The sequence below is a fragment of the Euphorbia lathyris genome, chromosome 2 (assembly GCF_963576675.1).
Source record: "Euphorbia lathyris chromosome 2, ddEupLath1.1, whole genome shotgun sequence".
NCBI classification, from domain to species: domain Eukaryota; kingdom Viridiplantae; phylum Streptophyta; class Magnoliopsida; order Malpighiales; family Euphorbiaceae; genus Euphorbia; species Euphorbia lathyris.
This window is the reverse complement of record NC_088911.1, coordinates 94,172,135-94,194,622: the sequence shown is the minus strand read 5'-3', so window position 1 is coordinate 94,194,622 and position 22,488 is coordinate 94,172,135. Positions and strand designations below refer to the sequence as shown.

At 35.3% G+C, this 22,488-nt stretch overlaps 1 protein-coding gene across 2 annotated transcripts; it reads left to right on the top strand.

Moving 5' to 3' along the window:
* The first annotated feature begins 7,682 nt into the window (after positions 1 to 7,682).
* LOC136218998 (GDP-mannose transporter GONST1) lies at positions 7,683 to 15,401 on the top strand. Of its 2 annotated transcripts, none has more exons than XR_010684001.1 (11): positions 7,683 to 8,002; positions 8,097 to 8,203; positions 9,894 to 10,012; positions 10,729 to 10,960; positions 11,111 to 11,250; positions 11,416 to 11,545; positions 12,389 to 12,487; positions 13,123 to 13,277; positions 14,520 to 14,641; positions 14,713 to 14,810; positions 14,932 to 15,401. XR_010684001.1 is itself a non-coding variant. In XM_066006190.1 (11 exons), exons 3-11 carry the CDS (start codon positions 9,900 to 9,902, stop codon positions 14,982 to 14,984), a joined length of 1,137 nt encoding a protein of 378 aa, XP_065862262.1. In that variant the 5' UTR covers positions 7,685 to 8,002; positions 8,097 to 8,203; positions 9,894 to 9,899; the 3' UTR covers positions 14,985 to 15,401. The 2 variants fall into 2 exon arrangements, 1 of the variants encoding a protein (XP_065862262.1); XM_066006190.1 differs by having other exon boundaries at positions 7,685 to 8,002; positions 14,520 to 14,636.
* Positions 15,402 to 22,488: the final 7,087 nt, after the last annotated feature.

Genomic DNA, 22,488 nt, shown 5'->3' with positions numbered 1-22,488 from the left:
TGGATATGTGAAATGGTCCAAGTTGAGAGTGCTATCCGAATATTGTGAGCCGGAAGCACATGTGTTGAGATATATGAGTACGTGAGTTGAGTGTAACTCCTCCGTAGCACAGATGATTGTATTCCGAATTTAGTGAGCCGGAATACAGATTGGGCCCAAGGACCATTTTATATATATTGTTTAAGTACAGCAAGGCCTTTCTAAAATAAGTATTACTATGATAAGTGAAACAGGTGAATAAATTCTAACTTGGTATTGATGATATATTTTGATTTGTGCTCTTTACATTACTTTTGTATACATATATGCGTAATATGATTATTGAGTAGGCAGCTCACCCCTTGCCAACAGATTTTACAGGTTAGGAGGAGTTCTTCTTGCTTAAGGTCGCATCGGCAGTGTCAGTCCATTCTCATCTAGGCATTTTGGAGTCTTGTGATGTACTTTTGTTTTGTAAATCCTCTATGTAGGATAATGACTTAAATGTGTATTGTCAATGCTTTCTCTTATGTATAATATGTAAAGTTTATATGAGATTGAAGTTTATATGATTGAGAATTGAAAGCATGTCTATAACTGATATTGTGTGAGATATCATGTGATCCAAGTGAGGGGGTTACACATGACATGTTAACTAGTGACGCACTGTGTTGACTGCTTTTGGTGGTTGACCAAGGTGAATCTTGCGCATTTAGTCTTGCGAGGATGTAACCCACACGACATGTGGATTATGTGACACGCCTTGTGGGTCTTTGAGAAGTTTATGTCTTAACCTGGATGGCTTACACGACGTGTTAACTGTAAAACAAGGGGACAATTGACTTTATTGACTGTCAGTCTCCACCGATCTTGTCTATTTTGACGTCACACACCGTGTTGACTCATCCACACGCCGTGTGGGATGTTGAAAGGCCATTTTTCTTCCTTTTACATGGCGTGTGGTGTGACGAGCTCTTTTGGTCTTTTCTCATTTCCTTACGCTTTATCATGCGTTCCTGTAGCTTGTAAAATACGACCATTGAACCCAAGATTAATCAAATTATTTATTTATAATAAAAGGGACTAAAAATGACAAAAATTAACTAAAAGTGCATAATTTGTTATTTTACTGAAATAGGCATGAAATTAGGTACTAAACTTAATTATTTTCTCAAGAATGAACCGTAAACCATCCCAAAATATAGGGATAAAACATATCCCTATCACATAACAGCTTAAAAAACTATCTATTTTTTGGTTTTCACATGGTAGTCTTAAGTAATTGATTTAAGTAAATAATTTTTTTTTATCATCACGTGACTATCGTATACATGTTATACTTAAAAATCAGTTATTTTCAATATGATTATCACATCACTATCGATAAATTTCTCAATCTCAAAATTGAAATAACTTTATTAAAATAAAAATAAAAATTTAATGATTTTACAAAACAAAACCTATTTAGACTAGTTTTATGTAGACTAAAATTCCTATTCATGCATATAGAGCCGAATGAAATCATATATAAAAGTTTATAAACCACTAAAATTATAATCATATTTATCGTGTGAATAACATAGTTATACTCTTCTCTTCTCTATGATTAACACCAAATTTAAAATATTGGAATGCCTTGGCTATTTGCAAATGAAATGGTGACAACCGAACCACCAAGAAATCCACTATGCAAAAGGTTACTCCCTCCCTCCCACATGCATCCCCCATCCCCAATGTCAGGTCAGGATTAAACAATTGGAAACGGTCCATATTCCCAATTGGAGATCCATCTAACTCTAGTTATAACTCCACTCAATTTTTATTTTTCTTTAATAAAAAAATAAAAAAGGTGTAGTTAGCCAAAGAGTTTAGAAATTAATTCATCAAATTCTTTTCTTGGCACTATAGGTAGTGGATAGAGAGAATTGATATGTTTTTTGTCTTCACATTTGAGGTGTACCATATACTTCTGTTATTGTGTGACTAGATGAGGTTTAAGTATAGGAGGTTCAAGAGAATTATGGATTATTTGTTTTATTTGTACTTTTGATGGTTTATTTTGCTTGTTGTAGTCGTTTTTTTTATCTTTATGGATTTTGTAATAGGCATAGCATGTACTTATGTAAGGTTTTATTCCTTACTTTTTTTATTGTACTTGATGTTTTTCTATCTATAAAATGATGTATGCATTTTTATATAAAAAAAAAGAAGAGAATTATTAAGGAAGGAGATTAAAAGATTTATGAAAACTCTTATTCTATGTTACTATGTATTTAGTTTTATAACTTAAAATAATTTAAATATTTAAAATCAAAATTGAAAAAAATGTAAAAAAAAGTAAAAAATAGGAAAAAACATGAAAATGTAAAAAATGAAAAAAAAAAACATGAAACGTAAAAAAACAAGAAAAAAAATTTGAAAGACACAAAAAGAAAATGTGAAAACAATAAAAAAAATGAAACATGAAAGTGAAAAACATGAAAAATGATTTTTTTTTTAAACCATAAAAAACGAGAAAAAAAAGCAAAAATAGGGAAATACGAAAAACATGAAAACTAAAAAAAAAAAGAAAAAAGAAAAAAGCCTTAAAAAACTAAATACATGAAAAACGAAAAAAAACATGATAACAGAAAAACATGAAAATGAGAAAAACGGTAAAAAGTATGAAAAACGAAAAAAGAACTAAAAACCATTAAAAAATGAGAAAAAATGGTAAAAAGTGTGAAAAACACGAAAAATGAAAAAAAAAAGAAAATCAGATTATTTGTTCATTTCATTCGTTATACTCCTCTTCACAATTTTCATTTTTTCTCGTTTTTTTGTAATTTTTTTTTCGTTTTTCATGTTTCTTTTTTTTCTTTTTTTTTCACGTTTTTACTGTTTTTTTTGAACTTTTTCATGTTTTCCAATTTCTAACTTCTTTTTCTGTTTTTCCCATTTTCACATTTTTTTTACCATTTTAACATTTTAAATATATAAATTATTTAAAATTATACATCCGAATATACATATTTTATATAAAAAAAAATTTATTCATTTTTTTTATGTTTAGAAGAATAAACTAAATAACATGTTATATATATTTGTTTGTTTTTTTATTTCTTACCTTAGATTTTTTTTTTACATTTAAAGATTATTACAAAGTAATATATTTTTATTATTTCATACAAAAAGGAATTTTTTTTTTTGTAATATTCTTGATAAATCTTTTTTTTTTATAAAAATGCCATTCCATTAATTAAAACTTACAGATACAGTACGAAAATAACCCATACAAGGTACAAATACAACAAACATAGAAATCATATCCTTTTCGTAAGTCAAATCCCGTTGAAAAACTGATGTAATTCATGCTTCATTTAGGCTCTTTCAGACATTCGGATCTGACTCTTTTCTGTTTTTGCAACCATGTAGATCTACGGACAAGATGAATATTTTCCGCTCTTGCTAAGACCGAAAAAAAGATAAAAGAAAGAAGTATAACTAACATGTGTGAATCTGACGGAAAAAGAAATTCAAGAAGGTATATAGACTTCAAACTAACAAAAAAAAGTTAAAACCGAAGTTAAAAATGAAGACTAAAACATAAAATGGGAGGAGGAAAACCTCTAACTAGACATGAAAAAGTGACGGTGACGGCAATGCGGGATCCGAGAAGAAAGAAGAGCAAAAGAGAATAGAAAAAAAGTAGAGAGAATGAGGAGCTTCTTCCCGTTATTATATTTTTAATAAATCTTGAACAAATTGTTTTGATATGAAATTGAAAAAATACAAAAAGATTTAATACATTAAGAGTTTTCAACTTCTTCCAAAAACTTGATTGACCTTCTAAATTTATAAAGTATGTATTAGTTTTCTGAATTTGTTTAAAATAATATATTGTCCATCTTAATTTATTGGCCTCTTAAATTTATTTACGGTGTTGTTAAACTCAGCCCCAATTTCCCACCTCTAGCCCCGTGAAAGGACGAAAGTACCATTTCAGGCTTTGAGGTGGGAAATTGGGGGAAAAAACCTCTCCCGGCACGCGGGCGTGAGGTAATCACGCCTCACCCTGTGGTGAGGCGTGGCATGAGGTAACCACGCCTCACCACATGGTGAGGCGTGATTACCTCACGCCCGCATGAATAAATCACAAAAAAAATAGTTCATAATTGTGGTAACTCGAATTATCCGTTTAGAAATAAAATTACGGCATTTTAACTCGTATTACCCTTTAGCAAATAAAATTTAAAAACATAAACATTAAAATAAAAATTAATAAACATAAAAGAGTAAATATAATATCAAAAGTGTTAAAATGTATGAAGTTCTACAAAAATAATTTAGCTCGCCCGACGCCACGCATCCATAAACTCATCCATCTCCCTCTTAATGCGTGGAGCATCCTCGTCAGATCGGTGGGTAGCCGATAGTTGGGTGACACGCCACAACCAGCTAACCCACTGCAAAAAAAAAAAAATTAATAAATAAATATTAAAAATTAAACACATATAAACTAATACTAAATAATAATATTAAATAATAATGCACTTACAAATTCGTTGTTGGCGCGAGCATGCTGTACCAGTCCAGCCTGTCGTGCATGAAGGAGATGAGGATGCAAATATTGCATATACCAGTCCATATAAGCAGGATCACATGCAGTGGGATCGTATCCAACTGGTCGGCATCTCCTCCGATCAATGCCCCGAGCCGATGGAAATCTCCGCCAGGTATCCTCAACTGTGACTAAGGAATGCGTGAGCTTATACGCTATAGATCTCCATGGTCGTACTGCTTTATCAGGTCTAATACGCTCAGCTAGGATAGGCTGAGTATATCCGACTTGTCGCAGCGCTCGATCGGGCATATACGGCTCGACGATGTCTCTACACCGTATCCAACCGGCGTAGGACACTCGAAGCCGATCATCATCGGGGACAGGACCATAAGGCAACCACGTCACCTGAAAAAAAATAATACTCAATAAAAAAGAATAATATACTATAAATAATACTTAAATTAATTCTAAAATTTTATAAAATACCTCTGCTGCCGTCATACGGTCTAGCTGCCCGCGTATGGTATCTGGTCAGGTGGTCGTCTTGCCTGGTATCCCGACCTCCCATCTCAGTGCACGGACATGGTCAGCTAGGATCAAGTGAGCTCCTCTATGCGGCCGGAACACCGGAAAATTCTCGTATATCCATACATGCAGTAGGGTCAAACATCCGCATATACCTGAACAGTCTCCTCTGCTCGCTATCCCCAGCTGCCGGTACAACATGGCAAGTGTAGCAGACCCCCATGATAGTCCAACTGCCCCGCTGACACCCCCGTAAACCTCAGCAAGATGGGCCGGCCTAATCCTATCTCCGCTCTTGTCAACAAACAGAGTGGATCCAAGCATAAGCCACATCCACGTTGTGGCCCGAGTAGCGTCATCCCTACCCTGGATGACAAGCCCGTGTACAGCCTGAACAAATACACCTCCACCACCCCATAAATATCGGTCCGACAACAGAAGCTGATCCTGATCCACCCTAAACATCATCATGCACATGGCATGAAGCCCGTCAGTAGTGGGAGACTCGGACACCATTGGACCGTCGATCGGGATTCGAAGAATCTGCTACACATCATGCATTTGGATAGTTATCTCCCCGAACGGCATGTGGAAGGAGTTCGTATCGGGCTGCCACCGCTCCACGAACGCTGTCAACAGCGGAGTGTCGAGGTTCTTAAACATGGCATGTGGAAGGTGAGACAAACTAGTCTTCCCGATCATCTCCTTCAGCTGTAAAATGACACATATACAATTTATACAATTACTGAATGTTTTTTATGTTTATAGTTAAAAATACAAATTACAATAAATGTTGACACATTATTATTCTTACCTTGGGTGACGCACCAGAAAACCACTGACACAAATCTCGGCATGCTGATGATCTGTTGTAGCATGTCAAAAACGACCGAATCTCTCCTCCCAGCATCCGTGAGGCAACATGTCCTAGAAAACTAGGAATCACGGAACCATCAACGGGCCACCATCCATCGGTCCAGTAACTAGCCAGCTCTCGTCCTCACTAGCTTTGGGACGTTTGCTTGTCCCTGAAAGTTATAAAATTATACTAAAATACTAAAATACTAAAATATACTAAAATATACTAAAATTATACTAAAATATACTAAATTATACTAAAATTATACTAAAATGCTAAAATTATACTAATATACTAAAATATACTAAAATTATACTAAATTATACTAAAATTATACTAAAATACTAAAATTATACTAAAATATACTAAAATACTGAAATTATACTAAAATATACTAAAATTATACTAAAATACTAAAAAATACCTGTACTCGCAAAACAACCTCCTACGCGCTGGGTCGGTTGTCTCCCCGGGGTCGGCTGCTCATCGCTATCCTCAACCTCGTGATCACGTGCAACTGCAGACTGTCGCACTGCTCGGGCTGCCACATCTAGGTAGTCCTCCACAGTATCGCTATCAGGCTCTCTGTCATCAAAATCTGTCGCCCCCTCCGATCCATCAATATCGGGATGCTCCACAGTCGGTCCCCTCCTCAACTGGTCCGTCGCAGCCCCTCTACGCCTATGACCGGATATATCAATACCACGCAATCTCGTATGGCGTGGTGTATCATCCTCGCCGTCCATATCTAGACGACGAGAAGATGACGGGATGGATTTTCCACCCCTAGTAGGCCGCTCCGTCTACAAAAAAAAATTACATATAGTTAATAAAAAATGGTAACATATAAATTAATAAAATTGTAAATAATGTAAATTATACTAAAATTATAAAATTATGCTAAAATACTACTAAATTAATAAAATTATAAATAATTGTAATTATACTAAATTATACTAAAGTTATAAAATTATACTAAATTTATAATAAAATTATACTAAATTTATACTAAATTAATAAAATTGTAAAAATTATGCTAAAATTATACTAAAATTAAACTAAAATTATAAAATTACACTAAATTAATAAAATTGTAAATAATATAAATTTTTATAAAAAAAATCCTTGGGCGTAAGGGAATCACGCCCGTACCACTGGTCGGGCGTATGAACATTACGCCCGACTAGTGGTGCGGGCGTAAGCGCATCACGCCCGACTTGTGGTTCGGGCGTTCGAGCATCACGCCCGACCAGTGGTGCGGGCATGTGGCTATCACGCCCGCACCACTGGTCGGGCGTGATTCCCTTACGCCGGAACCACAGGTCGGGCGTGATGTTCATACGCCCGACTGCGATTCCGGCGATTTCAGAAAACGAACCACTGATTTCAAATCAAAGCTAAAATCAACGAAATAAAACGGTAAATCTTACCATTTTAGCTTTCCCTTTACGGCTTTTGTCACCATCCATGATTCGGTTCACTAATTTGTCCGGATTTGTGCAAAAATCGTATAGGGTTCTTGAGAGGTTTTTGGTTTTTCAAATTTAGTGCAAATGGTAGTTCGGTCTATTCCCGGAGCTAGAAGTATAAATTAGTGGCTATGTCAAATAACCCACTTTATTTACGGTCCTCCATTTAGCTATGTACTTGTTACTTGTCTAAATGTGTAAAAAAAAAATTAACTTAAAAAATAAATGTCTAATTCATAATTTTAAGTCTACCAAACAAATTAAAGAGCACGAGCCTCCATTTTTGAAGCTTTATAAGCTAGAAGGGGGTGGTGTAGATGGAACTGCTCTTCAGATTTTTTAATTTGGCGATCATAAATCTCCCCCCCTTTGACTTCCTTACTTCCTTACTCTTCATTTCTTTCTTTTCTTCTCTCTCATTGATTCCTTTTCAAGTGTCTGCGCCCCCAACCCAACTACTATCACTGATCTCCCTCGCGTCGTCTTCCCTTTCAACATTCTATAATACAAACAATTTGCTGCCTGTGCGTTCACTCTTCGTCTTTGCACCCGCTCCTGTTAGTGCCTGATAAATTCGATCACAACCTGGCGTTTTTCTTGGAGAAATAATTATAAAATTGAATAGCGGTATGTAAAAATTAATAAGCACTTCCTTCTTTTTGTTTCCCCCTCTTTGTTTTGTTTGACGCTGGATTTATCTACCATTATCGTGTTTTCTTAGGGGTCCTAAGCTGGTTCTGTTGAGCTGGGGGATACGCAAACACACACACAGAGATCCAATCGAGCCTTGATTGGCCATTTTCATCAATTTTGAGATGGGTTTGTGAGGTAAATAGTTTTCAGCACATGTTCATTAGCTGGTTTTAGTTGGGTTTTATTTAAAATTCCTTCTTTCTGCTGGGTTATTGAGACAATCAGTTTGACCATTTCTTCATTAGTTGGTCTAATTAAATTTCCTTTCTTCGTGGGTTTTTGGTTGGAAAGCTAATAATGTAAGATTGTAAAATTCCTGGCTCTGGCGTTATTTTATTTCCAATTTGATTACATTACTTAAATTAAAATACTTTTAGCTATAAACGTTAAAATTAACATCTTCAGAATTGTGTTTTTGCTTGTTAAGAGTTTCTCGTTACCTGTTTCTTTTGTTCTCATTTTCTGTTCTGAAATTTGTGGTAGAATTCTCTCTGGAACAGGAGAAAAGACTATAAAAAATATAGCAAGTTTAGTTTCTGTGTTCATATACTTGCATGGCACTCTTGGATTTGTTTTCCAGTTGAGAATACACAAGCATCATTGGGTGCTCAGGACTTATTACGTTGCTATTGACCATGTACTATATTGGGGAGAATAGATGGAAGGACCGAGTAAACCTTGTATGAATACTATGATTACTATCAGACTTATCTATACTATGGAAGGACGGAGTAAACTTTGTATGAATAATATGATTACTATCAGACTTATCTATACTATATGTTTGTCACTGTTCGAAAGTTCAAGAACCAGTTTGAGCACTTATTTTTGATGTCGGAATGAAGCTCAAGCTTTGAGATCAGTTTAAACGACTGGAAGTAACTGAACTTTGTAGAAACGTTTACTGGATGTCAGAGTTATTTAAAAAAACTGAAGAGGGCCAAGGAAGATCCCTGATACAAAATTTCAGGGGGATCACAAATATTCCAACTGAAACTGGCTATATTTAATCAAGAGGAAAAGCATATACTGCAGTTAAAAGATTATGCCAGACTAGTGCTCATGACCCTTGCTTAGCTTCTTGCTTAACTAATGGATTTTTTTTTCTTTAGACTTGACTATATAATAGTTTATGTTGTTGTCTCATTACTTCTTTTGAGATGATTGCTTTGTCATTTTCTAATCAAATGTATCATAAGGCATTATAGTTTTATATAATTTATTTCTACCACCTTATTTTCTCCCATTTTTCCCGCCTTATAAGCAACTTTCCTAACTTTAGACTTCATCTAATACCAAAGGCTTTCTCAGATCTGATTCATTACACCACCTAGTGGAAAAGTGCAAACTCTGGCAATTTTTTTTTTTTTTTTTGCGGAATTCTTTGATGAGAATGGGAACATGATAAATGCAACACAAGGCACAAACACATATGTAACATGCCCTACATTGAACAGTATGAAAGTGCACAAAAATTTGCTTTCCCTCATTTAGAAGGTTGATTATCAAATTGCAGAAATTAACATGCTAAGAAAATAATTTAGCCTTTGCTTTTCCGATAGAAGGAGGTTCTGCAATCTGTTATGTTACATGGTGTTCAATCATGTCCTTATGTTTCTGAGAGCTTTATAGCAGTTCAGGGATGGGATGTGTTATTCTTGATGTTAACATTGTTATATTTGTTAGGAGTATAACATTTGTTATCTTCAGATTATATGGTCTCTATAGTTCATGTTCTGATTCATAGTTTGTGAACTACCCTAAGATATTTATTTATATATCTTGAAAGTTTGGTCTTAGTTTTCCTGATTATCTTTATGAGCAGAAAATCATGGAAGATGTAAATAAAGTTATCAGAAGTGGGGATAGAGTCCTCAAACTTCATGAGTTAAATGTGGTAGCTGATCAGACATCTAGTCCAGGAAGAAAAGAACTATTAAATAGGTATTTTATCTGGGTTACTTGATGCTACATTTTAGTTTTATGTTATTATATACTCGGAGTTTTTTCTCTTATTATACTTAAGTGTTGTATTCTAGCCATGTTTTTTGCCTACATTCAGTTTTCCCCCTCACATGATTAATAGAAGTGATAAATTTAAGATGCGAGACAGGTAAAACTTTATGACCCTATGTTATATTGTATCAGAAAGCAACTAGGTTGAGTTGCCTGAATGAGTATTATGATACTTGAGTTTAGTTTATTTTATTTCTGATGGATGGAGGTTGAGTTTAACATAATGCTAAGAGTTTTCAGATTCGTTCACTATTTTGAGGTTGAGTTTTTTAATGGCCACTAAAAGTAATTTTTGTGCAATGTTTATTTAGTAATACCATCCTTCTCTCAAAAAGTTGATTATGGTAATTTAATTCTTTTGGATAGGAAAATAAAGTTTAAGTGCATTAAAGAGTTGGGTACAATTGTGATTTTCTTTTTTTCTTTTAAATGAACAAGATAAAGGGGGGTAGAGTTGACAACTTAACAAAATATTCATTTTTCCATAAAACTATCAAGTCCTTCGTTTTCCTTTCTCATGTGGGATATGACCATTGCCAGTCAGTGTTGATACTGGACCGTTGCATATGTAGTTGGTGAACGATAAAAAAAGATCTGTGGCTGGAATAATTACTTACTGTTTATTTTTCATCTATTTTCATCAGGTCATCTTTCACAATGAAGTCACTTGAGCAAGAAGAAACTGACTTGGAAGGTGGAAAGTTGGAAAAGGACAGAGATAAAACAACACGTAGTAATCGAGCTCCTAAATTACATAATCCGGCCTTATTATCTGGCCTTGCATACTGCATTTCTTCCTGCAGCATGATACTGGTGAATAAATTTGTGCTTTCCAGCTATGGTTTTAATGCTGGGATATCTTTGATGTTGTACCAGGTAATTTCCATACTTTGTAAATTAGTAACTTTTATTTCAGAAATTATTTTTCTATTCTCATTCCTTCTTGCTTTATGCTTCTTTGTTTTAAGATTTGTAAATTGATTTCGGTGTCTAACGATGACAATTTTTTCTTCTTTTTTGATGCAGAACTTGATCTCAGTTATTATTGTGTCATTATTGAGTAATCTGGGCATAATATCAACTGAACCACTAACTTGGCGATTGATTAAAGTCTGGTTGCCTGTGAATGTTATATTTGTTGGGATGCTCGTTACAAGTATGTTTAGGTATAGTGATTTATTTGTTTTTGCAGTCTTTATTAGATATTGGGTCGCTTCAACTAAAACTCAGCAGCTTTTGATGATATTATGGAACAGTGAAAGTTTAACCTTTGAGCACTTAACTTTTGGAGTTTTATCGACTTATTGAAATTTGGTTGGTTGTTTCTGCAGTTTGAAATTCATTAATGTTGCCATGGTCACAGTCTTGAAGAATGTTACTAATGTGATAACTGCTGTTGGTGAAATGTACCTATTCAGTAAGCACCATGAAAGCAGAGTGTGGGCTGCTCTGTTCTTAATGGTATGTTCTATTTTGGTTGCTCATCGTCATCTATGTTAACATTTTTAGTCCTTTTCGCATTGGATGGGAAAATAACATGCTGAAACCACTATTTTGGTTTAAGTCATTGGTTTGTCGGTTGCATCTATTAGCATCTCTGAAACTCATTCTCTTCTTAGTCAGCTGGGTGCATATCTCACATAGACATGTAAACTGCCATCAACTTCCGTTTTTTTCTTTATGAGAAAAAAGGAAAACAGTTAGATGATAAAAGTGAGTTGTCGAAGCTGTAGGGTTAGAGAAGCCTATGCTAGAAGGGCAAAAAGAGATGAGAGAACAAAAAGCAACTGATGTTAGATAAGGATGTATTATGGGGTGCAATAGCTTATGGTAACTAGGGGTGAAAATTTAAACTTCCCTCTTTTGTGGTATATGATTTTGATGCATCTTTCTCATGTAGTTCACTATCTAGGAACAAATTTAATCAACTGACTTCTTTGTAGTGATATGGAGAAACTGCCTCTTTATTCAGTTAAGACAAATTTATTTCATAATTATCTTTTGCATCTATGTAAGACATTGCAAAAAAGGTTGGGGCTTATCAACATTAAATTACAAGCTGAAGATTCAGAAAGATAACAAATAGAGAAAGCTGCATTTTTGTTTGTTACAATGGTGATCATACCTGTTTTGATTATAATAATAATGCTTTCTTTAGATTCAATAGTTTTTTTTTTTTATTGTAATTCTGGTTGTTATTGTTATTATGAATGCTTTCCTCCAGATTTTGATGCTTTATTTATTTATTATGAAAAGTTTTTAAATATGAGTTCTTTAAATTATTTTTTCCTTCTCCTTGCACAGATTATTTCAGCCATTTCTGGAGGGGTTACTGATCTGTCTTTTCATGCTGTTGGTTATACATGGCAGATTATCAACTGCTTTTTAACTGCATCTTATTCTGTAAGTGTATGATTTAAAAGATTTTGGCTTTACCTTTATTCCCTGCTACATTCTGGGCTCATTGTTGTTTTATCAGCCCTAATATCTTAATATTGTTTAGTTATTTGTATCTTACTATTTCATATTTAAGAATTAAGACTCCATGTCTTAGTAATTTTGGGGGGCAGAGTATTCTTCTCGTTTAAGTATATCCAAATTGGGTTGAACTTGAACTTGAAGCTTCTTTTGAGAGATTGAGCTTAAAAAACAGATACTGCAAGGATCAACTAGAGGATGATAATTCAGCTCAATTTTTTTTTTCTTCCATCTTACATGCCTGGGCTATGGATTGTGCTGTGTTGTGCTGTGTTGCAAAATTTTGTTTATTTCGTGCTTTCTACATTATTTTGTGGTTCATTGCCATATTCATTGTGCACTTTATGGCCAAACATCCACTCTCAAGATTCTCAGCCATAAAGACTATGGAGTTGATGCAAATTCAGTAGCTCATTTTTAGATGCCTTAACTATTATAGTTGTCTTCTAGGAAATAGACTGATTCAAGGAAATTTGTCCAGTTCACACAAATTCTCTTAGTTGATCTCCAACTCTTCAACAGTAGCTCATTGATTCATCTTTATTATTGTGTTCCTGCAGCTGACTCTACGAAGGGTCATGGATACTGCAAAACAAGTGACAAGGTCTGGAAACTTGAATGAGTTTTCAATGGTTCTGTTGAACAACACTCTATCACTGCCTTTGGGAGTTATTCTTATTTTTGTCTTCAATGAAGTGGAGTATCTTTCCAAAACGTAAGCTCTCTCTCTCATTATCTTGCATGACTAGCAGTTGAAATTATGTTGATGTGTGCAAGATCTACTTCAAAATTTATATAGATGATAATTCCTTGGGTGATGTAGAAGTAGAATTGTAACCCCTTGTTTGGAAAAACTTCTATGCAAGAACAGAACAGAGATGAATTACTTTACTAAAAATTCAATTTAATTCATTTACCAAATAATTCCTTATGTTTGAAAACGTTTTTAATATGGGACAAGGTAAATTTAGCCCTATGGTTATTGGGGGAGAGCGGATTTAGCCTCCATGTAGAAAACAATGCAATCTTAAGCCTAACGTTTACCCGTTGGTGCAATTTCAAGGCTAATTGACAAAAGATGGGGTTTTTTCATGTGTAATTTCTGGTCACCCTCCAACCTCCAACGTTTTGGCCAACCAATAAAGCTTGAAACTGTACATCTTTTGTTAATGAAAACAACTCATTTTTCGCCAATTAGGTTTGAAATTGCACCAACGAGTAAATGCTAGGTTTGAGATTCACTGTTTTTTACGTGGAGGTGAAATCTGCTCTCCCCCAATAACCATAGGACTAAATTTGTAGATTTCCTTCTTAATAGTCAATTACTAATTGAGCAAATATATCCTCCATAATCTGCTACTCTCAATTGCATTCCCCCAAAACCATGTCATTTTTTTGCATGATTTCTAATTCTCACACAACTTTAATCTAAAATATGCAAGAATTCAACTCTTCCATTTTTTTGACATGGATATTTACGAAATAGAATGCAATTGAATTGAAATTCCATCCAAAATGAGGTTTGCAAACACTCTCTTACTGTTTTGAAATGCAGGTGCCTTGCTGGGATCTGCTAGCTACTTTGTACAATATTATTACTTCTCAATTGACGTTCCGAACCCATATTGTCTCTACATTTGTTTGTTTGTTTCCAATTGCTCTTTTCTGAAGCATCACTGGCCCATTTTTCTTCTTCTTCCTCTTCTCTGTCCTTGTCTGCTCTTGGACTTTTTTTTTGTGCTTACCATCTAATCTCCGGTGGATATGATCTATAGTTAGGGGGCAATACATACCAAAAGGTTCCTTTAAATTGGTGATTAATACCATTTATCCATTGTTCTATTTTCTAATTATTCATGTGACTGGTGGACATGAAAGCTGATTGCATTTGTTTATCTGATATCTCCATCAAATATGAATATATCTACGAACATGACTTCAAACTCATTTTGTGCAGACCACTCTTGAAGTTACCTGACTTCTGGTTAGTAATGACACTAAGTGGATTTTTGGGTCTGGCAATTAGCTTCACTTCTATGTGGTTTCTGCATCAAACAGGGGCCACCACATACAGGCATGGTTGTTGAATAGTTGTTGACTAATTATTGAAAAATTTACCGAATTCCTAATAGCTGATTTGCGATCTGCAGCCTCGTGGGATCTCTGAACAAGATTCCTCTGTCTGTTGCTGGCATCCTTCTGTTTCATGTACCTACCAGTTTGGAGAACTCCGCAAGCATCTTATTTGGTATGGTCACTTCTACTAACTTGTTGAGACAAACTCACAAACATATGCAGATATGTGTTTCGTCCTGAGCTTGCAGATGCAGTTTTCAATTGAATAAGTTAATTGGAATTGGGTTGTGCAGGTTTGGTGGCTGGAGTACTGTTTGCTAGAGCCAAAATGAGGGAAAGAAATTAATCCTGACACTGTAGTAGCTTGGCTTCTGTATACATGATAACATTGTGCCCTGAAATGAACGGGGCTGAGCATTCATGTTTGATAGCATGGGGGATTTTGGGTTGGGCAGTTCGTCGTGACTCGCAAGAACACGACGATTTGCACTATCTTCGTAGAAGGTTTTTCTTTTGTGTTGAACGAAGATGGTGCACGAGAAGATGAGGATTTAGCTACAAGCTGGTAATGAAGATTTGTTGTATTTGAAGATGCTGCTATGTGTTGTGTATTTCATGGGGGCATCATTCTGTGTTTTTCTCTTTGTGATAGGTGTTCAAGTAAGCATTGTTGTTTTTAGGACTCAGATTTATGACTTGATCTGTATTGTATTAGGTGGCTCTTTACTTCTTATATCAAATTAGGACTTCAAAATTATTGGTATAGTAGAGACTTCTGACAAGAAAAAAAAATCTAATTGAGCAAAATCCGGATGTTTTGAATCTCCACTTTAGAATTTTAATTGTTGAACTACGCTTCGAACGATCAATCAACCACACAGAGAAACAAAGTACACAAAGATCACAGATTGGATCTTGAAACAACAATCAAAAGAATACACACAGAATTTACCCTGGTTCGGCTTAACTGCCTACATCCAGCAACTTCACTAATCAATGGAGATTACAACAAGATTGAAACAGTTTCTCCTTTTCCAGAAACTCTCGTGTTTTCCTAATCCTTATGACTTAGTCTAAGAATCTCTCGTATGAAACTACTTCCCAACCCAGACCTTTTATAGCCTTTACAAGGTTGTGAAAATACCCAAAATATCCTTACTCAAAATGTACTAACTCAGCAAGACCTACTGACCAGTGGTAACACAGCAAGACCATGTTGACCTGTATTATCACCTCAGTACCATGCTGACCACAGCCATGCTGACTTGATAACTCAGCATTCCGACTTCTTGATTTTACTCTTGCTGACGGGTTGACTTACAATTACGCTGACTTGTTGACTCAGCATCATCATCAGCAAGTGATAGAAAACAACGACTTACAATCTCCACCTTGTCTTTCTAATCACTCCATCAACTAGTGAAGAAAATACACTCAAGGACCACTGACCATCCTAACCAGTTTCAAGCAATGTTCAAATTTATTACTTGAAACAGATTTGGTCAGCATGTCGGCTGGGTTATCCTCAGTTCACACTTTCACCACCTGAACAGTACCAGTGCTAATCACATCCCTGACGAAATGCATTCTCACATCTATGTGTTTGGATTGCTCGTGAAAAACTTGATGTTTTGACAGATGTATAGCTCATTGGTTATCACAGTAAATCTTCAAACCATCAATCTGTGTCACTCCAAGTTCCATTAAGACTCCTCTCAGCCACATAGCTTCTTTTACTGCCTCTGTAACAGCAATAAACTCAGCTTCGGTTGTTGACAAAGTCACAACTGACTATAGACTTGCCCTCCAACTTATTGCAGTTCCAAACACAGTGAATACGTACCCGGTTTGGGATTTTCTGGTGTCAATGCTACCAGCATAATCAGAATCAACAAAACCTGCTACATCATCCACTAGGGCTTCAGCTCCACCATAACTCAAACCTTTACTCAGTGAGCCTTTGACATACCTCAGCACCCACTTCACCGCTGACCAATGAGCTCTTCCTGGATTTGCCATGAACCTGCTGATGAGACTCACAGCATGAGCCAAATCTGGACGTGTACAGACCATCGCATACATTAGACAGCCTACAACACTCGAATTTGAGGACTTTGCTTACTGCTCAGCTTGAAGTGACTTGCAAGTGGAGTGAGAACGGCCTTTGAATTCGTCATACCAAAACGTTCTAACACCTTGCTCAGATAAACTGACTGACTTAGGAATAGCTTCTTTCTTCCTTTGTCTCGAGAAATTTGCATCCCTAAAATTTTTCGTGCTGACCCGAGATCCTTCATCTCAAACCGTGTGTTTAGTTGTGCCTTTAACTGATTTATGGCTGCTTTGTTTTGACAAGCTATAAGCATGTCATCAACATATAACAAGAGATAAATCTTAGAGCCATCACTAAGGTCTCTACTATACACACACCAGCCATAACTAGACCTATGAAAGTCCTGACTTATCATAAACTCATCGAACTTCATGTACCACTGTCTAGGGGACTGTTTCAGACCATATAGAGACTTCTTAAGCAAACATACCCGCTGGTCTTTATCTCCTATTTCAAAACCCTCTGGTTGTTGCATATATATGACCTCATCCAGGTTTCCATGAAGAAAAGATGTTTTGACATCTAACTGTTCTAATTCTAGATCAAAACGAGCTACAAGAGAGAGAATAATCCTGATAGACCTATGTTTAACAACCGGTGAATAGATTTCATTAAAGTCTATACCTTCCTGCTGAGTAAACCCTTTGGCCACCAACCTAGCTTTAAACCTAGGTTCCTCTACACCAGGTATCCCTTCCTTTCTTTTAAACACCCACCTTGAACCGACCAACTTCTTATCAAAAGGTTTATCTACCAAAATCCAAGTTTCATTTTTATCAAGGGATTTTATCTCATCCTTCATAGCGTTAAGCCACTGTTCCTTGTCAACCGAATTCACAGCTTCCCTATAGGTTACAGGTTCAGACTCTTGTACTTCCTTAGCAACACTAAATGCATAAGCTACAAGGTCCTCAAAACCATATCTAACCGGGGCCCTAGGGACTCTTCTTTCACGGTCTCTAACAAGTCTATAGCTTTGACTGGACTCAGTATCATTACCATCACTGACTTCTTGCTCGGTTTTACGGGTGTTTTCACTATTTTCTTCAAGCTCCACCTCATTCTTAACACTCTCAAGGTTTTGAATGGACTTAGGACTACTCGGTTCTAACTGAGTTTTTTCTTGGTTTTTCCGATAAGGAAAATCCATCTCATTGAACACAACATTTCTGCTGACTATGGATTTCTTATAACCAGATTCTAGGCACCACAACTTATAGCCCTTGACTCCTATAGGGTAGCCTATAAAAACACATCTTAGAGCCCGAGGTTCTAATTTTCCCTGTCTAACGTGTGCAAAAGATGAACAACCAAACACTCTAAGTTTTCCACAATCCTCTGGGTAATCAGACCACATTTGCATAGGTGTTTTAAAACCTATAGCAGATGATGGGCACCTATTGATTAGGTAACACGCAGTTTGCCCTGCTTCAGCCCAGAAAGACTTAGGGAGACTGGATTGGATTAACATGCACCTAACTCTTTCTAGGATAGTCCTATTATACCTCTTTGCTAGGCCATTCTGCTGTGGAGTTCCAGGAACGGTATGATGTTTAGTTATACCTGACTTCTTGCACAAAGTGATGAAATCTTTGTCAAGAAACTCCAAACCATTGTCGATTCTCAACCTTTTGATTTTCTTTCCTGTTTGGTTTTCCACTAACACTTTCCAATCCTTGAACGTTTGCAAATCCTCATTCTTATGAGCTAGAATATAAACCCATACTCTTCTAGAGTAATCATCAATAAGAGTCATAAAATAGGTCCTCCCACCATGAGACTTAGTTCTTGTTGGCCCCCATAGGTCAGAGTGAATGTACTCAAGAATGTCATGGGTTCTATGTATTGCTGACTTAGGAAACTTGACTTTACTAGACTTCCCTAAGACACAGTTCTCACAGAAATCTATCTTTCCTATGTGATCTTTACCAAGACAACCCTGCTTCCTAAGTTCATGTAAACCAACTTCACTCACGTGACCTAGTCTAAGGTGCCAAAGATTGGTTCTATCAGTTTTAGACTCGGTGAGATTTGCGGTAGAGACTAACACAGTACTACCTAGGAGTGTGTATAGGCCATTACTCATGGTACCTTTCATAACAACTAAAGGTCCTCTAGATATCCTTATGATACCCCCTTCGGCTCTATAATTGTATCCTTGTTTATCAAGCGTACCCAAAGAAATTAAATTTCTTTTCAGTTCTGGCACATACCTCACACCGGTCATAATCCTTTCTTGACCATCGAACATCTTCAGCCTAATGGAGCCTTGACCCAGTACCTTGCACAACTTGTTGTTGCCTAGAAGAACCCTCCCACCTTCCTCTTGAAAGTCTTCGAACCACGTCCTGTTGGGAGTCATATGGAACGTACATCCGCTGTCCAAGATCCAGTCAGTGTTTGGATCTTTATCAGTGACAGCAAGGACCTCAGCGCTCTCATAACCTTCTTCTACCACAGCGGCTTCGCCTTGATCTTTAGGCTGACCTAGACTCTTGTTCCTCTCAGGACAGTTTTTCCTGAAATGTCATTCCTTATGGCAGTGAAAACACTTGTAGACCTTGCCTTCTTTATTGCTTGAGGATGTAGTTTTGGACTTTTTCCCGTTCTTGTTCTTTGGCTTGTGAGAGTCCTTTTTCTCAGACCTTCCACGAACAAACAATCCTTCTGCAGCTTCAGTGTTGGTGTTGGCCTCAATCTGTTTTGACTTTAGCGCCATCAGAACTTCTTCCAGACTTAGTGTTTCTCTAGCGTACTTCATGGTTTCAACAAAATGACTGAAAGACTGGGGTAAAGAATTCAAGATCATTATGGCCTGATCTTCATCTTCAATCTTTACCTCTATGTTCTCTAGGTCAATTATGATCTTTGAGAAATCATCAAGATAGTCTTCAACTGGCTTGTCCTCGTTCATCTTGAAGCCGAAAAGCTTTCCCTTGAGATAAACCCGATTGGTGAGTGTCTTCGTCATGTACAACTGTTCAAGCTTGAGCCAAACCCCAGCAGCTGAGGTTTCCTTCGAAACTTCTCTTAGCACTTTATCGCCAAGATACAGGACGATCGTACTGTAAGCCAATTCAAGAAGATCTTCTTTCTCCTCCTTCGTCATTGTCGCCGGAAATTCCTTCTCGCCCTTCAGAGCCTTCGCAACCTTCATTTGAACCAAGATTGCCTTCATCCTCTGTCTCCATAGAGCAAAATCTCCCTTACCATTGAAACGCTCGATCTCGATCTTTGTAAAATCCATTGCTCTGTTCTTGATTAGCTCTGATACCAATTGTTGAACTACGCTTCGAACGATCAATCAACCACACAGAGAAACAAAGTACACAAAGATCACAGATTGGATCTTGAAACAACAATCAAAAGAATACACACAGAATTTACCCTGGTTCGGCTTAACTGCCTACATCCAGCAACTTCACTAATCAATGGAGATTACAACAAGATTGAAACAGTTTCTCCTTTTCCAGAAACTCTCGTGTTTTCCCAATCCCCAATTCAGATTATCACAGTGTACACTTATGACTTAGTCTAAGAATCTCTCGTATGAAACTACTTCCCAACCCAGACCTTTTATAGCCTTTACAAGGTTGTGAAAATACCCAAAATATCCTTACTCAAAATGTACTAACTCAGCAAGACCTACTGACCAGTGGTAACACAGCAAGACCATGTTGACCTGTATTATCACCTCAGTACCATGCTGACCACAGCCATGCTGACCACAGCCATGCTGACTTGATAACTCAACATTCCGACTTCTTGATTTTACTCTTGCTGATGGGTTGACTTACAATTACGCTGACTTGTTGACTCAGCATCATCATCAGCAAGTGATAGAAAACAACGACTTACATTAATAAACCTAGATCTAACAGTAAATGACTAAATAATATATTGTCATTAAGGTCCATGTTATATATAAAGTCCATGTTATATATATAAAATTAAAGGTATCAAATCTTGCATAGATGTTTTCTTGAAAAACATAAAATGTTACATTACAAATTAAAAGACTAATAATTTTAAACTTCACATAAATTCAAGTATATTATTTTGGTGAACTAATAACAAAAGTATGATTTAATACTCTAATTAAAAAAATTTAGACCTCAATTCATAAAGGCAAAAAGCATCATTAGGTCTATGATTTTTCATTTTTTGGTTCATTAAGCCATTGATCTTTTATTTGGATACATTAAGCCCCTGGTGACCAAATTAGTAAGTTGTGAACATTTAATTATGTTAACAAAATGTTATTCATTGTACATGCATTCAAATTTTATATTTTTAAACTGTTTGAAAGCAGTTTTGGATGTGTAATATGTCTATAGAAAAACTGTACAAACCTTACTTCAAACTGTAAAAAATATTTTTTTAATAATTTTATATACAGATGAAGTTAATAACGTATTTTTAACAGAATTAAATGTTCACAACTTACTAATTTGGTCATTAGGGCTTAATGAGACAAAAAATAAATGATCAGTGGCTTAATGTATCCAAATAAAAGATCAATGGCTTAATGAACCAAAAAATGAAAAATCATAGGCCTAATGATGCTTTTTTCCATTCATAAATTCTAAACTTTAATAAATATATCCTGGACTTTTAATTTATAAATTTTTGACATAACTTAAAATATCATTTGACATAAATTGATAAATTTAATAAATATATACTAGAGTCTTAAAATAAACATTTGTAAATTGAGTTTTTAAAAGCAATGTTATAAAACTGAGTTTTTAAAAAAGTGAATTTGAATAAAAAAAAACAATTTTGGAATTTTTTATTTATTTAAAAGCAATGTTATAAAACTGAGTTTTTAAAAAAAGTGAATTTGAATTAAAAAAACAATTTTGGAAATTGTTTTTTGCTTTCTCCAGAATAGAACACATAATAGGATCATTAGTTTGAGGATATCTTAAAAAAAATATGCTTGTGTTAGGAATCAATACAAGATTCTTGGGAACAAGGAATGCAAGCTTTACCACTGAAACATTTAACTAATTTTGATGTAAAATTGGTTTCTATAATATATATATAATATATATATATATATGTTTATAACTTATAAAATTTTTGGGCCGCCTTACCGCCTTGGGCCCTAGGCCGGCGCATTCCTGACCTAGGTTCAGCGCCGGCCCTGATCCTAATCCAACTAGGAATCTGAAACCCAATACTACTCCGAATAGGAAACAAGATATAATGATTCAAGGCATTACGACAGACTAAATAATACATTGTCATTAATGTATATATAAAATTAAAGGTATCAAATCTTGCATAGATGTTTTCTTGAAAAACATAAAATGTTACATTACAAATTAAAAGACTAATAATTTTAAACTTCACATAAATTCAAGTATATTATTTTGGTGAACTAATAACAAAAGTAGGTTCAAAAAGCGAAAACAAATGCCTTAAGAGTATATATTATAAATATATAGGATACTGGAAATTATTTCCTGGATTGCTAAGATGGTTTATATAGGAATGAGAATAACAGTGATTTCTTAGTTTTCAACCGAAACAAAATATAATAATTAGTTAAAAAATTGGGTATAATTATTTTGTTTATCACTTTTATTGGTAAATTGTGATAGAAAATAATTATTGGCATACTATTTAACTTTTTTTAAAATTCTGTTTGTGTGACGGTTTATCATACTTATTTTTTTTTTTGAAAGGTTTATCATACTTATTGATAAATGAGACCTTTACAATATGAAAC